General features: G+C 41.4%; 1 protein-coding gene across 1 annotated transcript in view; it reads left to right on the top strand.

Annotated features, from left to right (window-relative positions):
• Positions 1–23,640, top strand: part of ADCY1 (adenylate cyclase 1) — a 1,375,168-nt gene that overhangs the window by 1,128,218 nt on the left and 223,310 nt on the right. The window contains exon 12 of the mRNA XM_069216207.1: positions 1,623–1,712. Within this exon, the coding sequence (XP_069072308.1) occupies positions 1,623–1,712 (90 nt within the window). The remainder of the gene's footprint in view (positions 1–1,622; positions 1,713–23,640) is intronic.

Below are 23,640 nucleotides of genomic sequence, written 5' to 3'. Positions count from 1 at the left end.
CTACCAGAGGGTGAGCACAGGTTAATTTGGGGGTTGCTTACCTTGACAAGAATTGTGCTTGCTGTTTGACCTGGGTTCACACACCAGTCAACCATCAACCCATTTTTCCACAATGACCATTTCGAGGTTCTTGGCATGGATGTTGGGCCTAGCTATGTTGGCCACCAGGTGGAGTCCCACTATGAAGTGCTCTTCTGCAAGATCATGATTTTAGTCTTACCGGTGTTCAGCTTCAGACAGTTGCTCTTAATCCAGTGTGTGATTTCAGTTATGCTGAAATTGAACTTGATCCGGGTATTGTGTGTCCTGTTCGTGAGGGAGAGAATGAGCTGTGTGTCATTGGTGAAGGAGAGAACGTTGATATCTTGAGAGTGGATGGTGCTAACTCATAGGATGATGTATGAGTTGAAGAGGGTTAGGCTCAGGGAGGATCTTTGCAGAACTCCACAAATTAGGTCACAGGTGTCTTAAGTGCCAATCTGAGGGTACGCAATAGAGGAGCATAGGATGCCATAGATGAAAGACCTCAGTTGGTACCATTGTGGCCTAGTAAGTTCTAAATGCCCGGAGAACTCCCTATCTAAAATGTATTCTTTACGTCAATAACACTGGCTATTTTCACAGAAACCTTTTTTCATGAAACAGTTCACATTTCTGCATACTCTAGATGAAAACTTGATTATGTGAACTATTTGGACCTTTGAAAAAGTCTGATCATGATGGGGCCAATGAAGGGAGTTACTAGTCCCATTGTGATTACTAAACCTGTGCTTGCTCTGTGGAAAGCAGCAGACCTGTTCAAGTGAGGTTCCAGGGAGAGTTTGCTAGTTACTGTTTGCTCTAGTTGACTATTAAGTGTCACTCAGAATCCTTCGGTGTATAACATGCCCGTTATTCCCAGTTACCGTTTTATAATTATATAGATATTAATAGCAAAGAAAAACACAGTATTTCATATTTCCTTCTGATTCTCAGATCTCGTGCAAAAGGTACATAACCTAATGAGTGCTCGATAATGTTTTTTAATGGGTTAAACAATAAGATGCCTTTGTACAGGAGAAGCATTTTGAAGAGTTATGGGGAATAATCTACACGAACATCGCACGAACAGTGGCATTTGACGTGTCCCTCTCCTGTATGCCGTTGATAACCACAATTCTGTTTCTGGTGAAAAGTATTGGCAGAAGTTACAAAATGTATGTGGTGTTACCACAGGCAAATACACAGTAGTGCAAAAAATTGCAGTAGTAATTATATCAAACATTTGTGTACGATTAAGGAATTCCAGATGTGGTAATTATCCTTTCTTGTAAAACGAAAGCTGGATCAAAAATCAAAAGCGTTCACTCCAGTTTAGCCTCAGCAATGATAAGCAATGTGTTAATCCGTCCCAAAAGTGACGGAAAAGTGACGGATTTACCGCCAGCCATATTACGAGTCCATTATATCCTATGGAACTCGTAATACGGCTGGTGGTATATCCGTCACTTTACCGTCACTTTTGGGACGGATTAACACTCCTCCAAAGTTAGAATAACCCCCTATGATTCTTATTTCTGGATTGTAGCACTATTAGTCTACATTGAAGCTGAACTCATCTTTTTACTTTTTTTGTCTTGCAGTGCTTTCCAGGGTGCCTGACAATACAGATTCGTACAATTTTGTGTATATTTATTGTGATTCTAATTTACTCTGTGGCCCAGGGATGTGTGGTGAGTACTAAAAAGAATACATTATATAAGTTTATCCATGATATCCAGGTATGTTCAGCCTTATATCTAGCACACCAGGAACAAAAGCTGGAATTAAGGGCCATATGTACGAACACTTTTTCCCATAGACACAGAATGGGCTAAAACCTTTGCTACATCTGGCCCTAAGTTTTTATTAAATTCCTAGTATCAGTAATGATGATAACGAAGACCTTGTTAAATACATCATTAGTGGCATCAGAGCATGTAGTAAGGGAATCCAATTGTCATGTTTGGCTGTATTGTAATCCAGAAGTTGCAGACTTTCTGATCCTGACTTTGAAGCGACTGATAGCACGGGTCTGCACAGGTGCACGCAGTTTGGTGCAAATGGTGCACTTGCACTGTCCTGTTTAATACAATTCTCATTTTCACATTTACCTACAGAAAACAGGTACTAATAAAACATCAGAATCGCAATCCAGCTGATTAGTCACGGGAGTGAATACATGTGGAGTTGTTGTATCTGCTCTCACATATCCACTCACATATTGATTAATAACAATCTCTACTATTAAGCACATGAAATTGAGTTGCCAAAAAGTTGCGGTATAAATCAAATATTAATCCACCAACTTCCCTGTTTAACGATTAGAAGCTACCCTGGGTGAGTCACATGCACAGGTGGGAACCATAACTGCTGGCTGCAGAGTAGTACGCATTATGATTAGGAGTGCTTATCAATAGGCAAAAGTATGTTATCTCGCAATGACAATATCATAACAGTTGTATTATGTGAGAGAGGTAAGTATGCTTTTAAAGGGCCTCAATTGTGTTTAAGCCTCGATATTGGTGGTACCAGGTCACCATATATTTCCAACTATTCATTATTATAATAAACGATGGAGTCCAAACTCATTTTGAATCCAAGGGACCTTCTCTTACCCCAGAGGCAACCCAGCAGTTTTTTGCCATCAGGAGTGCCAAGTAGTGAATCTTCGATGGGGGGGGGAAGGAACTTTTCCCACCCAACCCAAAAGCACAATCCTACGGTCTTGGGCATTTAATAGTCAATCATGATGAACAGCGTGAACAATCTTATGAATAATAAGTCAAAATGTGATCAAAATGGTAGAGTAAGCATGAAATCTAGAGGCATTTCTAGAAACAAACTATACGGTGTGCCGGTACAACAGGAAATGAATGCATAATAACAGTCAAACTGGTCTTTTTTCTGCCACATTTGATGGATTGATTTCCTTTGAATGAAACACTGCAGGACTGACTAACGCCAGGTTTGTTTATTTATAATGACTTTAAAAGCATGTAGGCACATGCAAATAAAACTAAAATACATATAGGTATGACTCGTAAAGAAATCTCCTTTGACAAACAAGCAAAGATCAGGCTTATAACAGAAATAAAATAATAAACAGGGGGATGGGGAGGAATCATGGTCCAGTGTATGACCTCCCGATTAGTGATACTAGGTAAATGAATACAATACACTGTTCCAACGGAAAGAGGAGAAAGGATACAAAGGAGTCCTAAATATTAGGAGCAAGAAACCTCACACACCCAATTGGGTGTCATGCTTCATCATCGGAGTTGCTCCTCGTCAGACCGGCACTGCAATGTCTGACGGGCACCACCCCAAAGGGGGGGCTCTTTGCCAGAGATCTTTTTGTGATGATGCCAAGACCCTAAGAGTGAGTTTGGGAAGGAGAAAAATGGAAGAATCAAGCTAAAGGTTAAAATTGGCTCCCAAAACTAAACACAGGGCAATCAATTTATTAGTCCATACGGAGGATTGAGGCCAAGATTAAAAAAGAGTCAAAAGAGTGAAACAGAGGTAATGGTCAATCACTCTATACCACATGAGAAGAAAGGGTGGGGAACTTCCAACCATCACTAACAAAGGGTCAACATGTTTCGCGTCTCTGTGGTCCATACGGGTCCAGCGACTCTTCTTCAGGACCTAACGACTACATGTTTCTCCTAATTATAAGCTGCAGGGGTTGCTATAACCTGAAATTCTCAGTTGCAATGTATCCAGTCACTTACACTAGTCCGAGAACATATTGGATGTACTATTCCTAAATGTCGCCCTGTAATCGAATAAACACAGGTCAGTCAAGGGTGGCAAAGTCAGCACGTATTTACATAGTGACGATGTCATGAATTCAAAATAATGAAACAACAGTATCAGACAGTGGGAAAACACGGTGAGGGTGTCAGACGTGGCACACGTATGCATGCAAGGGGAAAAACCCCAGCTTACCCTCCCTATCAGGGAACGAGCTTCCTGGGACCACACGGACCAGTGGTCGGGTGCAAAATACTCTGAAGCAGGGGTACAACAAATATCAAAAACAGTAAAACAATTTGTTATTGTATGCAGTTGAATGTCTAATCAAACATAGTGGTACTAGGGAAATATGTCAAATATTAATGCCCCAGAAAAAAAATATACATATCTTAATGCTCATGTCACCAATCACAGACATACCTCAGAATCAATTGTCAAAAACTATAGATTGTGTGCTTGGTAGATAATACATTCATTTACATTATAACAGAAATAGCCTTTCCAGTCACCTTTATTGTTGGTATGCCTCCGTACAATCTTTGCCAGTACTTTGTTAGTACACTTAGAAAAGGTAAAAATATCTACAATATTACAGCTGACAAAACAATATAGAACCCTATTTAAAACAGGATGACAAGGGTTCTCAAAGTTAGAATCTACACTCAGGGTTTTATTATAGAACAGAACTAACACGAAGGACCTGGAATAAAATGGTAATCTCTGAGATTCCACATAAAATACAGGCCAAGAATCTTCAACTCAGCATAATGACAATCCACCTGTACAAGAATATTGTCTCTAATACATGCTTTTCACAATAAATTCGTCAGGCCTACAGTCTTTGTCATAACATTTCTAAATAAGTGGATCAGTGCTATGGCATCTAGCATAACTGTCTTAAAGAAACCAATAATATCTTTTGACTTTATAGTTGGCTTGTCATCATCACCATCACCACTTCAGGCATACTGTATCTAGCATACGCTTTCTCACAAGTGAGCCGTTAGGCAAACAGTGAGCAGAACTATAGCTATGTGTAAGTTAGCAGTTGACAAAACAATATACAACAGCTCTTGAAGTCTTCTACCTCAATGGTTTATCTGAGGGGGTACCCAACACCAAACCCTTCCTTACTAAGTTAACCAGTGAGATTCCATGTAACAAAATACCAGCATACATCAGTCGTTACAGTCTAGCCCTCAAGCTCTAGGCTAGGCCTTTCCCCACTAAAATTCGAAGCCCTTTTTTAGCTATTTGGGGTAGTTGGCATTTAGGCCTTCATAACTTTTTTCCACATAATAAGGTATCCACACCAAATGCACATCCTTTTATTCAACATCCTGCTGATTCTAAAGGTATCCAGGGTTTGTGGTTTACCCTGGAGGGAACCAAGAAGACTTCCAAGCTATAGCTCAGTTTTGATGTTTTGGGAAAATTGTAAAAAACTACTCCGCAAAAAATGTGTTTGTTTTTTTCTTTCCTACAAATGCCATCAGTGAAAGGTTTTCTGTGCTATAGTCTCCATCTCCCTAGCTTTCAGAAGCATGAAGATCTGAATCAAAATAACCTTTTGTGCCACAGTTTTAGCATATAAGAAAGAGGTGGCCTATTTTTCATAAAGTTTGTGTTTCAAACCAACTTGAGGTTTGTGATGGAAACAGGTGTGAAACCAAGGGGTGATTCTAGAAAGCTACAGAATTCTAAAACGTATATACAATTTTGAATTCAGCAAGTGGTTGCTTGTGTTGATCCTCAAGGTTTTCCTGAAGAAACTAAGGGCCTGATTTAGATCTTGACGGAGGGAATATTCCATCACAAACATGATGGATACCGCATCCGCCATATTATGAACTTCATAGGATATAATTGGATCGTAAAATGGCAGATGGGATATCCATCACTTCTGTGACTAAGTATCCCCCTCTACCAGAAACCAAATCAGGCCCTAACTGTTTTATAATAAAAAAAAGTAGCAATTTGTGACAGTATTTTCTTCTGTAACCTCTTCTCACTATGGGTGTTTTATGAAAGCAATATACTTTTAAGCTTGCTACATTCTAATAGTTACAACAATATATAGGGTTTGTAGGATCCCCATTCAACTTAGGTAGATGTCATCACGTTATCTTACCTAGAAACCTTTGTAATTCTCACATTGACTAAAAACACATGGTTTCCTGATATTTCTGTGATGTAAATTTCTGGAGTCTGCGAGAAGTCACACATTTCCTACCACCTAGCATTCCCCCAGTCTCCCGACAAAAATGGCACCTCACTTGTATGGGTGGACATAGCGCTTGCAACAGGAAAGGGGCCAAAACACAATGTGGAGACATCAACATTCCCTGTCAAAAAATTATCTGAGTTGGCAATGGGAGAAGCTGCGTATTTGGGCCTGGGCTCAGCAGCCACAGAGAGAAACCTACCAAACCAAGATATTTTTGAGACCAAGGCACAAAGGAGAGTCCTGTGTGGTGTGACTCGTGTGGAACCAACAATGCAAACTTCAGACCTTGTCTAAAATGTGTACTTTTCCTTGCGTTTCTGTGGAATAAAATTGCAGAATCTGCAGAGATCCACAACATTCTGATCACCCTGTGTATTCCCACGTGTCCCAATAAAAACGCAGCCCCTCTTGTGTAACTGGGCATAGTGCCAATAGCAGTCCTGTGGGACAACTCTCATTGACCCTGGGAGAGGCAGGCCTTTCAGTAGTGAAAAATGAATTTAAGAGTTTTCCACTACCAGGACATGTAAAAGTTAAAAGTAAATGTCCAACATTTCAAATATACTACACGCTGCCATACGGGTGATTTAGGTCTGGCACTAAGAGTAACGTGTATAAAAAAGAAAGGTTTAGGCCGGGCAAAAGGTTTATTTTGCCGGGTCGAAATGACAATTTAATACTACACACACAGGGTTCAATGACAGTACTGAGACATGTTTGAGAGGCTACTTAAGTGGGCGGCCCAATCAGTGCTGCAGACTCACTAGTGTGGAAGCAGGATATAGCCTAGTTAAGTGTAAGTAGGGGTGTGCCCAGCTCTGCCATCCGATCCTACCTGTAATGGCCCATATGGCACACTTAAATTCTCTATTGTGTGTGCTGTCTTGGAGGAGTACAGAAAGCTCAACTGTCAGCTACACCTAGTCATGTGACCCAGAGACAGACTGCAGGCACTATGGCTCATATTTATGAAAAGGTGGAGCTGATGCGCCACTTTTTCTGTGCACCCATACCCTCACCTGGCGACACAGAGCACCATGACGGTCATTAGCCCAATAGCGCCAACATTTCTGACGCTATTGTGGCGCTCTGCTATGCTAGCGTCAAAAATGTTGACACTCGTGTAGCAAAGTGCAAGGAGACCCATAGGTTTTTATGGGAGCACCATTTTAACGCCTGCACTGAGCCAAAAATCAGTTAAATGTCACTGTGCCATTTTTGCAAGCCTACCAGTGCTGGAACTCCTCTTTTGCATTCATTATGCCTAGCACAGGCATAATGTGGCACAAGGGTTTACAAAGTTGAGTAATGCATACATTGCGCCACTTTGTAAATATGGCCTGATGAAAAAGCCACATTAGTGCCACCTTAGCATAACAAAATGACACTGTGGCAGCACTAGGGGCTCTTAAATATGCCCCTGAACGGCAAAGGCAGGAAAACACCAACTTTCTATAAGTATTAAATATGCTAGGGCTACCCAGCATTAAATCAGGAGACCGGGTATACCTTTTATTATGAAATAATAGGCTTCTGAAGGAGTCACTTGTGTACTCAAAATTGAATTGGTATCACAATCTAGCTAATATTGAATTAAACAAATATTAGATTGGGTCATTGCTGGTCAGATTTCTCATGACCATGTACATATTGTCTGAAAGACTGCAGAACTATCAAGTAATATGTATTCACATACATTGGGATTATGGTTTAGTGTATGTTGATATTTTTGATTTTTCAGGGGACTGTCCTTTTGGCTTTGTTTACTTCACTGAGTCCTGATGACGGTCTTACAGAATGGGTTAACATTTGAATCTGAAAAAACATTGATAATACATCCTTTCTAACCTCCATCAGTCAACTTCGATCATTTCCAACCATTTTGTCAACTATGACTGAACTATGATCGGAAAATGTGGGATATGATAGGTGGATACACCATTTTCAATTGATCGTTATAGTGGCACAACTAAAATTGTTTTTCTTTTATCAATGTGAGTCAGTATTTCTTTCTACAATGTCTTATGGTGGAGCATGATTGAATATCACTGTAATAGATTGTGAATAATATATAGACATTTGTAGTCATATTCATAAAAAATACAATTTTCTATAAAAACTTAGTTTAATTCAATATTAGTTGGATTAGTTTGATTGTTATAGCAACTCAGTTTTGAGTACACAGGTGTGACTCCTTCAGGAACCCATTATTTTATAAGAGAACATTCTAAAAGTGGCATTTTCAAAATTGTAATTTTAAATCTGACTTTAACATGAGAGAGGTTTTTTAATTTCAAATACATCAAACGTGAACTGGTTACCAGTTCTCATTTGGAAGTTACAGCTTATCAAATGTAATAAGGTAACTCCAGTGTTATCTTATTGGAGGGGTAGGCCTTGCAGTAGAGAAAAAGTAATTTAAAGGTTTTTTACATTCAGGACATGTAAAACTTAAAAGTACATCTCCAACTTTTTATATACACTGCACCACACTCTCTGAGCTCTCCAAGGCCTACCCTAGGGGTGACTTATATGTATATAAAAGGAAGGTTTGTACCTGGCAAAAGGTTTATTTTGTTAGGTTGAAATGGTAGTTCAAAACTCCACACATAGGCTGCAGTGGCAGGACTGAGATATGGTTAAAAGGCTACTTAGGTGGGTAGCACAATCAATGCTGCAGGCCCACTAGTAGCATTTCATATACAGGCCCTGGGTACAGATGGTACCACTTTACTAACGACTTACAAGTACATTAAATGTGTCAATTGGGTGTAAGCCAATTTAACTATGTTTAAGGGAGTGAGTCCACACTTTAGCATTGATTTGCAGTGGTAAAGTGCACAGAGTCCTAAGGTCAACAAGAAGAGAAAATCAAAAATAGAAGAGTAAGCAAAAGGTTAGGTGGAAGGCCGTCCTAAGCCAGACATGTCCAACAGATGGGGATGCTCTAATCCCTTGGTTGGGGGGGGAAACACTCTATTGCTCATTCTGGAGTAGGAGTATTGGCTTAATGCCAGAGTAGGTCACTCTAGCCTTTTGTTTGTTTTGGCACTATGTTGAAATGCATTGTGTCTAGTATCCTTTCTCGCCCGAAGGGTGGATTTTGGGTGAGTACTTACAAGCCACTCCCTAAGGGAAAGAAATATAGATGTGTCCTGGGTGGAAGCACAGCACAATGCCCACTTCGTGGGGACGGCTCACCCAGGCATCATGCTGTGCTCCCATTCCAGAATAGGTTCATCAGCCTGTTGTCCTCGCTCCTAGGGGTGGGTTGAGTGTGTTTAATCAAAATCTGTCTCCAGGGGACAGAAAGATCACTAAACACCCAGGCAAGAATATTCCTAAAAGTAAAAATGAGGTGTGCCAGCTTTTGGCCCTTACCACTCTCATAGGTGAACTGAACTGTTTGGCAAGATCTGCCCCAAGGACAGAAAGGCTACAAGACATAAGGGGATAAATATTCCCCAAAATACAAAAAGGGAGTGGGGGCAGGTAACCTAGGCATCACACTGTGCTCCCACCCAAGAATCCCACCCAAGAATAGGTGAATCAGTCTTTCTGCCCTCCTTGTGGTAAATTGAGGGTAACTACCCAAATTCTACTCTGTGGGACAGTAGGGCCACTAGGCACAAGGGGAAAAATAGATTAATGAAATAAAAAGGGGGGTTGGTTTACCCACACATCATACCCTGTCCCTTTTCCTGAATGGCCACAGCTGTTTTTATGACCAACCTGGGGTATATTATGGGTAAATATTCTCCCACTGCTTTTTCTATCTAGCACAGAAAATACTCCCTAGTGTTTAGATGACTTTCTGCCCTGGTAGAGACTTCCCATCCCCTGCCCCCAGGGAGGGCATATAGACTGTTGGGGTCATTTTAGGGGTGGGTGCTCGGCCAAAGGTCTGGGTGGGCCTCCCCCACCTCTTATAGTAATAATAACAAAACTACCAGGTGTCTAGTAAGCCTTCTGCCATCCTGAGGGCAGATTGGAGGTAAGGACCTCCTATTCCTCCCCCCAGGGGACCCGGGGGGTGGTAGAAATACTGCTGAGGTAATTTTGGGGGTGGGGGCTAGGTCTGATATGAGGGTGGGCCACCTCAACCCCTTTTTCTATCCCTCAAAGAGCATCCCCGGTGTCTAGTGAATTTTGTGCACCAGGTTGACAGATTGCAGTTAATAACCTCCTATCTACCCTGGGAGGGTGTGGGGGTGAGGGAGGTGGAGCGGCGGGGGATAGTTTTGGTGGCTTGTTAAATGGATGACACTAGCCTATTACTGGGGGGAACCCCCCCTCCAAATAGACTCCCTAGGTTCTAGTAGGATTTCTACCCCCTGCCAGCAGGCAGATTAGAGGAAAACACCTTTTGGCCCGTATGGGGGGTGGGGCAGAATGACTGTTCCCCGGGGTGGACTGTAGAGAATAGCCTCTAATCTCCCCCCCAGGTTGGCAGAAAGGCTTTTGGGGCTGGGGAAGGGGGAGCACTAGACATTGACAGGGGGACCTCTCCCCCCTTCAAAACTGATCTCTGATGCCTGGTGGGATCAATTAAGGAGAGACACCACTGGAAAGGGAAAATACACCTTTTTCCAACAACACTGCCCCATAAATCAGTGCTCTGGGGACTTCAGATATGCCCGAGCACCAATTTAACTAAAGATAAATGAACCAATCGTCACAGTTTACTTTCACTTTCCCTATAGCGACGTCATCGTCATGCTTGCAATCATCATTACAGAGAAAATAAACTGTGTCAGGCTGCTGGGGAAACCCTCTGGTTCTCACACTAAAGTGATTTCCTGCCCCTAATGCCAGGGTCTACTGGAGCTGTCCACAGTTCCCAAGTGCTGCTATGATGGATGACTCCAGCATGTCCTTAGCATACAAGAGCTTAAATACTTTTTGAAAAATCAGTAAGGTAGACCTACTACTTTTGGTCCAACGTTTCATAACAAAGAGATCAGGCCTATGGCTTATGAGATAAATATTCCCAATGAACTGACCATGCCTATAGTCTTCATCATTTGATTGTTTTCCTAACTAACTGAAGCATCCTGTACTGCACATAAACTGGCAGCCATTAGTCACACAAATTATGAAACTACAAGTATACATACAATATTATATTTAGTGAAACAATATACAACCATCTGAAAAGTGCCTAAAAAGGATAATCGCAAGGAAAACCTTCAACTCCAAGTGTTTGCCAGAAAGAGTAACCAACACCTAGCTTTTTAGACACAGTAAGCATAAACATTCAATGGCGCAAATACAACATAGACAATAATGGGAGACAGGGAAGTGAAAAACACAGCCATATGCAAATATGCAAATTAAAATGTTAGTTAAGTAGAGATTTGATTCATTAATATCAATCAGTCAAAAGTCCTTCAGAAGGATGTTGCTTGAAAACAACAAACTTTTCTGTAAAAGATTGATTTAGTCTTGTTACACTTTCTAAAGGCAGTGATTTAAAGAATGAACGAACTGCAGAGATAGCGTTGACATCCTCAACAGTTAGTTGGCAAGATAATTTATTGTTTCGACAAGTAGTGAATTATGGTTAATGCAGCCATTTTAAAAATAGTTCTTGCCTCAATAGGGATCAACAGAAGAGGGATGAAAAATGGAATTATCTGATCTAATTTTCTTGTCTCAGTAACCAGCCTGGCAACAGCAAAAAGGGCTGATTGGAAAGGGGATTGGTTGAGCATGGGAATTCTGACGAGTAAGGAATTGCTATAGTCCATTCTTGGTAATGCAAGGAATTGAATCACTTGCTTGAAATCTTCTTCTGTGATGAAAAATGTTATTGCTCACAGGAGTTTAACATGGCATTGTGTCTCTTTTTCCAGCAGGGATAATATGTGCTTGGATTTGTACATTGTCAGCAAGGCAAATGTGTTATTATTTAGAACATTCCACCATGTAGAGATTGCTGTCTCTACGTTTAGGGCCTGATTATGATGTGGTTGGTGTATTTACACTTGTGCGTGCACCTCTGTTTACGCATGGTTTGGAATTACAAGTTAAAAGATATTTAACGTATCTCATAATAATCAAATGCTTTAAATACCTTAACAGGGGAAAAGCATACTGTATTTATGGAATCATGCGGATGTTGGTGTGTTAAAAACCAAAATCTGCATGATATTCCCCATAAACTAGTAATAGGTGCTATATTCAAACCAATAGCATTAGTGTTAAATATGACTGTACAGGTCCATTTTCCATTTCATTTAACCCTTGGAAGGTCACTCCCACTGTTCTGACTGCCCACAAAACTCACTCCAATAAGACCAACTCTTGGGGAGGGCAGCAAGTATTATGTATTTTTCAAACCTCCATGGGGCATACACCAACGTCACTGGTGGTTGGGTGCTTATTTATCCACATCCATCATATTTTCGAAGAATGTTCTTAACACCATCCAAGTATTTTCAAAGTTTATTCTCAATTTTTTAACATTGTAGACCCAGCCAATGTGTTTTGTCTCTATACAGAGAGTACATCAGGGCCTAAATACAAGATACACATCAGCATCTATAACACAAACATTTTTAAAACCTTTTTTTAAAAGATACATTTGATTTATGTTTCATTTTTAATAATTTATATACAATTATATATACCTCTCTGGTATTCATGCATCTTACTCCGATTTGCTCAACAACTCAAGTCAGAACCCATTATTGGAAATCCAATTCCTATTCATAACCACCTAACCCCAACATTTCAATGGACAGTGTTGCTCTACAGAATTTATTCAGTGTCACCCATGTTTAAATTATTGTTTTTTATATATTTATATGCATTTATGGTGTACATGTAAGCAATGTATTGATGTCACCAAAATTAATTTACTTGCACTTTACATTTATTTTGTCTTAGCTTCAACAATAATTCTCATTATTTTAATTTCCAATACTCACTCTCCATTTCCTCACAGCTTTACTGTTAAAGAGAGAAAATAACCTCAGTTCCACGTTTACATATAGGCACAGACCAACCAATCAAAGAAACTATACTTCATTCCTCCACTCTTGATTCAATATCCCATTGTTTATCGCTTTCCAATCTGTTTGAAACTTGTGCCATAACTGAATAGAAAAGGGGGTAAATCTCAAGAAAAAGGTTATTGTCCAACCCCTAAATGGACATATTAAATTCACCTCACATGTTTTGTTACAACAGCTGCCCCCCATGAGTCACAAAGGATCCCCATTAACAGGTAAATTGGTGATAAACGTTAGGATAGTTATGCCCCAAATCGGGTCCAATGACCCGATTCCACGAAATTTGCTACTGTGTAAACACATAGAGAAAGTCAATTGTCAAAGTAAGTTATCATACAACCAGTAGTGAAAGGATATAAACTTAACTCCAGATTCTGACCAACACCCTTAGGAGTACACCTGTTAGTTTAAACCTTATGTCGGGTGGGAAACAGAAGGGTAAAAGGTCAGTTTTCTCAAGTACATGTTTCTAAAGTTGTATCTTGTAAAACAAGCCAGATGTCATTTCCAGTCCGATCCCCAAACACCCTGTCTTCTACTTCCTACACATTAAAAGTCCCAGGTCATAGCAGAAACATATCATTTAACCCCTTCGCTGTCAGGCCTTTTCCCCCTCAGGTGGCAGGCCTTTCTTTGGCTATTTGGAGCAGTTCCCGCTTAGGCCCTCATAACTTTTTGTCCACATAAGCTACTCATGCCAAAATTGCATCCTTTTTTTCCAACATTCTAGGAATTCTAGAGGTACCCAGAGACTGTGGGTTCCCCTGAAGGAGACCAATAAATTAGCAAAAATACAGCAAAGAATATGTTTTTTTTAAAAAGAAATGGGAAAAAGGGCTGCAGAAGAAGGCTTGGGTTTTTTCCCCTGAAAATGGCATCATCAAAGGGTTTACGGTGCTAAAATCACCAGCTTCCCAGCTCTAAGTAACAGGCAGATTTGAATCAGAAAACCCCAATTTCCAACACAATTTTGGCATTTTACTGGGACATACCACATTTTAACTATTTTTTGTGCTTTCAGCCTCCTTCCAGTTAGTGACATAAATGGGTGTGAAACCAATGCTGGATCCCAGACGGCTAAACATTTCTGGAAAGTAGACACAATTTTGAATTCAGCAAAGGGTAATGTGTGTCTACAAGGTTTCCTTCAGAAAATAACTGCTGAAATACAAAAATATTGAAATTGAGGTAAAAAAACAGCCAAGTTCCTCAACATTTTACTCTGTAACTTTTTTTCGCAAAGTCTTTTTGATTTTTTAAAGTAACATACCGTTACGTCTGCTGGACTCTTATGGTTGTGGGATATATAGGGCTTGTAGGTTCAGCAAGAACCCTAGGTACCCAGAGCCAATAAATGAGCTGCACCTTGCAATGGGTTTTCATTCTATACTGGGTATACAGCAATTGATTTGCGGAAATATAAAGAGTGAAAAATAGGTATCAAGAAAACCTTTATACTTCCAAAATGGGCACAAGATAAGGTGTTGAGAAGCAGTGGTTATTTGCACATCTCTGAATTCCGGGGTGCCCATACTAGCATGTGAATTTCAGGGCATTTCTCAAATAGACGTCTTTTTTACACACTGGCTTACATTTGGAAGGAAGAAATGAAGAGAAAGACAAGAAGCAATAACACTTGTTTTGCTATTCTGTGTTCCCCCAAATCTCCTGATAAAAATGGTACCTCACTTACATGGGTAGGCCTAATGCTCGCAACAGGAAACGTAACATGGACACATCACATGTTTACATTGAAATCTGACGTGTTTTTTGCAAAGAGCCTAGCTGTAGATTTTGGCCTCTAGCTCAGCCGGCACCTAGAGAAACCTACCAAACCTGTGCATTTTTAAAAACAAGACACCTAGATGAATCCAGCATGAGGTGATTTGTCGGGCTCTCACCAGGTTCAGTTACCCAGAATACTTTGCACACCTAAAAATCTGGCAAAAAAAACACTTTGCCTCACATTTCAGTGACAGAAAGTTCTGGAACCAGAGAGGAGCCACAAATTTCCTTCCATTCAGCGTTCCCTCCAGGTCTCCCGATAAAAATGATACCTCACTTGTGTGGGTAGGCCTACAGCCTGTGACAGGAAATGCCCCAAAACACAACGTGGACACATCACATTTCCCCAAAGAACACAGAGCTGTTTTTTGCAAAGTGCCACGCTGTGGATTATGGCCTCTAGCTCAGCCGGCACCTAGGGAAACCTACCAAACCTGTGCATTTTTTAAAACTAGTCACATAGGGGAATCCATGATGGGTTGACTTGTGGCGTTGTCACCAGGTCCTGTTACCCAGAATCCTTTGCAAACCTCAGAATTTGGACCAAAAAACACTTTTCCATCACATTTTGGTGACAGAAAGTTCTGGAATCTGAGAGGAGCCACAAATTTCCTTCCACCCAGCATTCCCCAAGTTCTCCCGATTCAAATGGTACCTCACTTGTGTGGGTAGGCCTAGTGCCCCCAAAAGGAAATGCCCCAAAACACTATGTGGACATATGAAAATGATCAAATACTAAACTACATGTTTTTGTGGGGTGGTGACCTGCGTTTTTGGTCCTGGGCTCAGCAGCTATATAGGGAAACCTACCAAACCCCAAATTTATGAAAACAAGACTCCTAAGGGAATCCAGGGAGGTTTGACTTGCGTGGATCCCCCAATGTTTTCTTACCCAGAATCCTCAGCACACCGCAAATTGAACTAAAAAAATCACATATTCCCACATTTCCATGTGGGATCACCACACCAGGACAAAGTACCTACCACCCAACGTTCCCCTCAGTCTCTCTGTAACAATTATACCTCACTTGTGTAGGTGGGCCACGTGCCTGTGACAGGGAAGAGCCAAAAACATGTTGAAATTGAGAGTGAACCAAAGCAGGTCCAAAAGGGCAGTTTGAAAAAAAAAAAAACATTTTTAGACTGACAAAGGTGGCAGAATTTTTATCAGTATTGATTAGACAATGCTGGGTGGTAGCAATTTTGTGGATTCCGGAAGGTTCAATCACAAAAATGTAGGAAAGAAGTGTGATTTTCAGCAAAGTTGGAGGTTTGCGGGGCACTGGGGGTAAGAAAATGGTGTGGGGTGTATGTGAAGCACACCACCCTGGAATCACCCAGATGTTTAGTTTTCAGATGTGTGTAGGTCTTGTGGATTTTTCTACATGGCAGCGTCCCAAAGTCCTAAAAGTGCAGCCCTCACCATTCCAAGTGGGAAGATTTTGTGAGTTAGCCCAGCTCTCAAGGCCCAAATGTAAAACCAAAACCCAAAATAATCAAATGTCCTCTTGCTTTCCATGGGATAAGATGTTTTAGTGTGTGGGGGAGAGCTAAAAGACGGTTACCCCCTTCAGTTGGGAGTGGGACATAACCAGGCCCATACTGGTTGGTAGCCAGTACCACACTATTTCTATTTTTTTATTATTCCCTGGCATCTAGTAGAGTTTCTGCTCCACGGGGTGTGGATTGGGGGTAATTGCCCCATCTGCCCACTGGTGGGCAGAACAAGTTTGGCCCCATTTATTTGGGGTGGGGGTATGGGCCCCACCATCTTATTCTGAAAAATAAAATCATCCCTGGTCTCTGGTGGGCTTTCTGCCCCCTTTGGGAGCAGATGGGCCTTTGAAAAATAGGCCGATCTGCCCTGAAGGGGGGCAGATATGGCCAACAGTGATGTGCCTCCATAGTTAGCGGCCCTTGCCAAAGGGACTGCCCCCCAAACAAAACACACAGTTACACACACACCAATCCCTGGTGCCTAAGTGATTTCTGCCCCCGGGGGCAGATTGGCCTAAAAGAAGTAGGCCGATCTGTCCCCAAGGGGAGCAGAAATGGGCTAAAATATATTTGCCCCACCCCAGGGGTGCGACCTTTGTGTGAAATTGGGCAAAAAAAATCCCCAGGGCCTAGTGGTTCCTGCCTTCCTTGGGGGCAGATTGGCCTAATAAATATAGGCCGATCTGCTCCCAAGGGGGGCAGAAATGGCCTAAAGACATTTTGCCCCCCAGGGGAGTGACCCTTGCCTAAGGGGTTGCTCCCCATACATAAAAACATAAAGTAAACAAAAAAACATATCCCTGGTGTCTAGGGGTTTCTGCCCCCGGGGGGCAGAAAAGGCCTAAAAATATTTTTATCTTCCGCATCGTGCTGGAAGCGTTCTTCCAGCGCAATGGGTGGTGACCTCTGATGAGGTCAGCATGCGATTTCGTGCTGACGTTATCAGATGTTACTGGGAGAGATCTGGGGGGGTCGGGTGGAAGTGGAACCGATTCCCCTTCCATCCCGGACGGGGGGTTGTAGGCGGGAGGCCCACAAGGGTTGGGCCGTGTGCCGGATGCTGGATGAGCTGGTCTCGTCCCCTGCACATGAGTGCCGTGGCCGAGGGCAACACTAGCTCTTCAAAGGCACACAAGGGGTTAAATCTGACCTGTTCCAAGAGAGGCACTCCTCACACACTGCTTTTATTATTATTTATTTTCCAACCACCCCATTCAATCTGATTCTATACACCTACATAGTATTGGGGCGAGATCATGGTTAACAGCTAACACTATCAAGGACTTCATTCCTCCAGGGTTAAACCTTCCCCTCAAGATTATACACTGTGAGGACAAATGCCCTTACACGCCTGCCCTATTTTTACACCACATTACCATACTGACTTGTTATGAGTTGCAAATGTCAGGCAAAAAATTTACAGCAAGGCATCCTTAAATCCTAGCCATTTTAGGGAGTATGTTGTTCATGCCCTTCTTTTAAAACCTACTCCAATTAATGTCATGCCGACTCCTGTGTTGTGTCAAAACGAGGCCAGATCCTAGTTATGAGTTGGCGCCATCGTAAAATGCCTCCAGCTCTGATTTTAAATCACCCACAAACGTTTCCAATCTTGTAGACCTTAATCTCTCAATATGTCATAACATCTAAGTCGCTTAACAAAATGGCATGAATGTTACCCAATGAATCTATAAGCACATTACACAGGCCGTTGTACAGATTTTCGAGGTGTGGTCCAGTCCTTATTTTGAGCCGGTGCCATCTTGGAATGCCTTCAACCTAGATTTCACATCACCGGTAGGTGTTTTTAAAACAAGTTATTCAGGCATACACATTTTGTATCTAAAACACCTATTACTCAGGCCTATAGTTTTAATTTCAGTTTTTCGGATGCCTAATTCTCTGGTAAATAGCAATAAACACTAATTCTGTTCAGAGTGTCGGTCAGTAGAAACCATCTCAAATCGAGGTGTAGTCCAGTCCTTATTGTAAACAGATGTCATCTCAGAAGCCTTCTATTCGGATTTTACATCACCCACAGATGATTTTTAAAACAAGTTGCTCTGGCCTGCCCTTATTGTACTTGATGCGTCTAAAAAACGTATTACTCAGGCCACATAGTTCCAATTTCAGCGTTTCTGATGACTAAGTCTCTGGTACATAGCTACAAGCACTATTTCTTTTCAAAGTACTGGTCCATAGATACCATCATGTCAGTACTAACATCAATACCAAGCTCGTCTTTAAATTTCACCTATACCCTTAGTTTCTCTCCAAACCAGAACAGGGATTATATTATGTCACCTCCCCACCCAATCTAGCCAAACCTTTCTTCTAGTAATCCTATCTCACATTGTGAAGTTTAATTACAATTTTCTTCTAATCATTATGTGAACGCAAGTCCAATGCAGAAAAACACATTCTACCCTTATCTAGGTCTCCTGTGTCCTCTTATCAGATCAAGTTTCCCCTCAGTCTCCTAATTCTCAGTACTGCCCCAATTTAAGGACCTACTAACAGAAATCCATTTCCTCCATATCTTCTAGTTGCATGCATAAAACCCAACTATACATCCTCCGTATTCCAACCATTCTGTATAGAAACCCAACTAAGTAACTCTTCCTATACAGGCAAGAAATTATAGCCAGATAGGAGCAGTGCTACCTCATTTCAGATCTCATCTAGAATTGTTTGGTTCCCCTCAGACCTCCGTCCGTTGTCCTCATACAGGTTTTCCATTTGCGTAGCTTGAGTTAGCCACGTAATGGTTATTCAGGCCTCTCTCCACTACCTTAGTCTAGCTATCCATTTAGCTTCCTGTTGCCTGAGAATCAATTGCTGATTCCTTCCCTTGAGGTTGGGATTAATCCTCTGAACTCCATGGAAAGTAAAGCCTACATCCTCAGGGTAAGTTACTCTCGTATGCTGGAAAATGGGGCTTTTGTATCACCATTTCTAATTTCCCTCAGATGTTCTTGCATCGTTAATTTCATCATTTGTGTGCTGCATACATTACAGGTATTTAACATCATCTGGTATGAAAATGTTCATGCATAGACAACTTTCGGCAACATGAAAGAGGTAGGAATTGTTGTAGCGTAAGAGACGAGAAGGAAAGTGGTCCATGTACAGACGGACAACAGAAGGAAAGACAGTCTGTCCTCGGGGGACCAGTATTTGGAACAAGGGAAGTTTCCATGCAGTATGTGAATGAAGCAGGACCATGCCAAACATATCCATTCTTTTCTTGAGGTTTTTCTAGAGTGTGTAAGGGTTAACACTAAGTCAGAAGCCCCTCAAAGGTCTAGGACAGAGCTCTTCAAACTGGGGGGTGGGCCCTCTTAGGGGGGCCTCAAGTCATCCGGGGGGGGGGCGCCAGACTCTAGCCAAAACAAGCGTTATACAGATAACAGTCCTTTGTTTTAAGCAGAAGCATGTTATTGCATTTTTAAAAAAGTAACAGTACTTAACTGCAATGTTTAACTGCAATGTTTAAATAGGTCTAGACATATTTAAACATTGCCATCTTTATAAAATAATTGTTAAAAATTCTGAGGGGGGCAATGATTTTTATTATTCAACTGGGGGGGTGGCATTAAAAAGTTTGGAGACCACTGGTCTAGGATGATGAGATGGAGGAAGACCCTTTTGTTTACTATACAGAATGCACCATCAACTGTTTGTCAATTCTGGGTGCTGCATCAGTGTTTAAGGCAAGGATGAGACCCCCTCATTAGAAAATCAGAATAATTCCTCGTGCCAGGCAATCACTGGCTCAATTTAATTCAACAAGGTGTCTTAGAGGGACAGATATCTTTGTAGTTAGTACTTATTCTTCAAGACATATTTGCCTTTGACTTCCCGGTTTTTGCTTGTTTTTTAATCTCTTTTTAAAAAGATGTGCCTGGGTGTCTCTTAAATTACCTTTCCCCTTAAGCTTTCTAAAATGTATTCAACGTGTCCTTCTGGTTGTGTTCCCTGTGCACCTATTTTTTAACCAGATTGTAGTTTGATAAACTATTATAATTTCCGGATACTCCCATGACAGACCAGGCAAACAAGTTTAAATCCAACACAAATACTTTTGGAAACATCAACATGGTTGATGTTACTCTGTCATAAATCACCTCTGCTGCTCTGCTCTAGTGCTCGGTCAAACCCGGGCCATGAACCATGTAAATAAATGTTCAGTCAAAACGTGCTCTAACACGAAATATTTCCTGTGACCAAACATTCTCAATCTCTTCCAGAAATTTGGTGGTGCTATTTAGAGTCTCTACCTACGTCCGACACAATGTCACTCATTTGCCGACATTCCGCACCGCACATTACTATACAATATGTTTGAGTATAGGGTAGGTAATAGAGGGTTTATGAAATTCCCGTCTTACCAGCTGACAATGGTTTCAGAACGTCTTAGCAAATCTAAACAAATGAAGCGAATATGCGCAGTCGACAATGTGGCATTGTTTTCAAGAGATGACTACATTTGAAGGCTTTTTGAGAACCGTATTGCGTGAAACAGAAAGGGTTCTATTCCTGAAGCCTTGCATGACAGTACATTTAAATGAACAGTTTATCTGGGGTAGTTTTACACGCTGTTAAAAGATATAAAAAGTTGATTTAGATAACAAAAGTAAAAAAACCAAACAATCTTTAACACATTAGATAGGGGAATCTACATAACTTGCCACCACCAATTAGAATAAACAAGGCAGCAACAACATTGTTCAAGAGTTTCGGATTTATAGCACTGGCAGCCACAGTTTGCAGAACATAACTAGGGCAGACAAAAGTAGAGGATCTTAAGTAGCCATGGCGTGAGCCAGCAATAGGGCACAGGCTGATATTACATGCTGGGGATGCGGATGTAAATGCATCTTCCAGAATAGCCAGAAGTCACCAAGAAATTGAGGGGAACATCTGGAGGTGCCATTTAAGAGCAGTAAATGTGCAACCATGTTTCTATCAAGTCAAGAAATGGCAGTTTTAGCATATCATACTCCCACCGTCCCTCTACAGCTAGTGCACAAAGGCTCCATATTCACGTTAACGATGTAAAGAACAGATATTAGAACATTGGAATATTGGGAGCTCCATTGAAAACAATGGAGTGCTCCCGACTTCTAATGGCCGGTAGAAACCCAGAGTTCCAACATTCCAATGTTCTTGTTCACAGCTGTTGCTGTGAGCATAAGCTTCACGGAGCCCAAGGGGACTTTAGTTACATTTCTAGTGGGGGAATGCTCTAATAGTCTGATAGCCCTCCATAGCTGGGCCAAACCAGCATCAAAGTCCCGCTCCCTTGTTAAAGGCCCTTGTCTTTGCCTTTAATGGCTGGTAAAGCCCGCTACAGTGGGCTATAAGGCTATATTATAACCTTCACCCACACTTCCTACTCTCATTCCTTCCCACCAGCACCATTTTAGCTGCATGTCACTTCATCAATGACATTACACCGATAAACTGCTGCATGAACGCCTCTATATCTATGGCTAGTAAATACCTAAAATAAGCTTTAAATGTATTTTAACAGTACCTCAAACCTCCTGCTGTGATCCTATAACTACCTTAATGTGAGACTTTGGGTTGCTAGTTGAATGGGGAGTGACCCTTGCTCAAACAACAGCCACAATCCCTGTCAGGGTGAACCACTAAAGTCACTAAACTAACCTGGGCTTAAACCTCTGCTATCTTAGCACAAAAGCCATCAAGCCTAACTTATAGGCAATGTGTAAAACATTTATGCAGCACACACAAACAATAATAAACTGAAACTACAGCTCAGAAAATCCTACTTTAATTTAGAAAAAATTAGTTTTCAGGCAGTAGAGCAGTCCTCCTATATGCAGCAATCTTCTGAAGTACACAGCAGGCCACATCAGCAGGCAGTCCTCTGGGAGTACTTCTGCAGGTCCAGAAAGTGAACTGAAGGGGGGCCTGAGAGGCCTATTTTTATATCTGGTACTTTCTTTCAAGTAGGAAACGTTTCTAGAGAATTGTCTTTGAACATGCTTGGAGTTTCTGGCCTTCAGTGCCCTTGCTCTAACCTGGCTGCATGTACAATGAGGTAGGGTGATGTCATTTGTGTAAAGACAGGGCACATTTTATTGAATTGCAAGTGGGGCTGAGCCCAGGTTTGCCACTCTTCCTGCCAGTGATAACCCATCCGAGCGCACCCAATCCCCTCTAGTATGGCTGTCTGGGAGGAGTGAACAATGTCCAACTGCTAACTACACCCAGGCACGGCACGTAAGCCAGGAACAGGCTGCATCTACAAAATAGTTAGGACAGGAAAAAGCCAACTTTCTAAAAGTGGCATTTTCAAAATTGTAACTTAAAATTCGACATTACCACTAAAGAGAATTTTAAATTATAGTTTATTAGACACCAAACTTGCACCTAATCAAAGATTAGCACTTATGAAATGTAATGAGGCAACCCAATGTTACCCTAAGGAAACCACCATTTACATTAACTTTGAATTCATATCTGTTTCATTTTATTTAATCACCTGATTACTTCAACCTAGCACTATTACAAACCATTATCCTCATTGTGAATTAATGTGAAATAAATTGAAATCAACAAGTATATTTTATCTAGCCATAATGCTAACCATCCAAAGAAAAAGCTATGAAGACAGTTATGGCAAACCACCATTGCACTCTGTTAACTCCCCACCTGTAAGCTGCTCACTTTATGGACCAACTGTCAAGAAATGCCCCAATATATGTTGCTAACAGAAAAAAGGGAGGAGGGAGAAGCACTCTAAAATCAATGTTCATCACAATTGTAAAAACAAAAGAAATGAAAAGAGTCTATTTCCCCATAGGTCATCAAAACAAATATTCATATGTCTACTATCAGGACAGATAAATAGCATTGAACAAATGTAGAAGCAGAGCTTGAGAGGGCTGAGGAGAAGAGAGCCTTAGCCCTGAAAAAAGAAAGGATAGCAGCTCAAGAGCTGAGCTGTGAAAAGCTGGTTCACTTCAGATGGTGGCAGCAAAAATCTTGTATCCAGTACTGCTGAAGAAGTGCACATGCCCAGAGATGTGGTGCCCTACTTGAAGGAGGGAGTTAACACACACCAGGAGGTTCAGGGGTATGCAGTAACTCCAGTGATGCACAGGGTCCCTGAGGTGGATTGGGGAACTGGCATGAAGAGTCATATTCCTACTGGTAGGAGGGACACTCTACTGACTCTAGGTGAGAGTGACAGGGAGAGGGGTTCCCCCCAGGTAGAAGTCCTGGTTATGGAGTGTGAAGAAATCCCAGAAGAGTGTGGGTTGAGTGTCAGGGACAGTCAGGTATTGTCTCACCAGTCTCAGG

This window comes from Pleurodeles waltl, chromosome 2_1, assembly GCF_031143425.1.
Source record: "Pleurodeles waltl isolate 20211129_DDA chromosome 2_1, aPleWal1.hap1.20221129, whole genome shotgun sequence".
NCBI classification, from domain to species: Eukaryota; Metazoa; Chordata; class Amphibia; order Caudata; family Salamandridae; genus Pleurodeles; species Pleurodeles waltl.
Note: the sequence above shows the minus strand (reverse complement) of the source record. Positions and strands in the feature narration are given on the sequence as shown.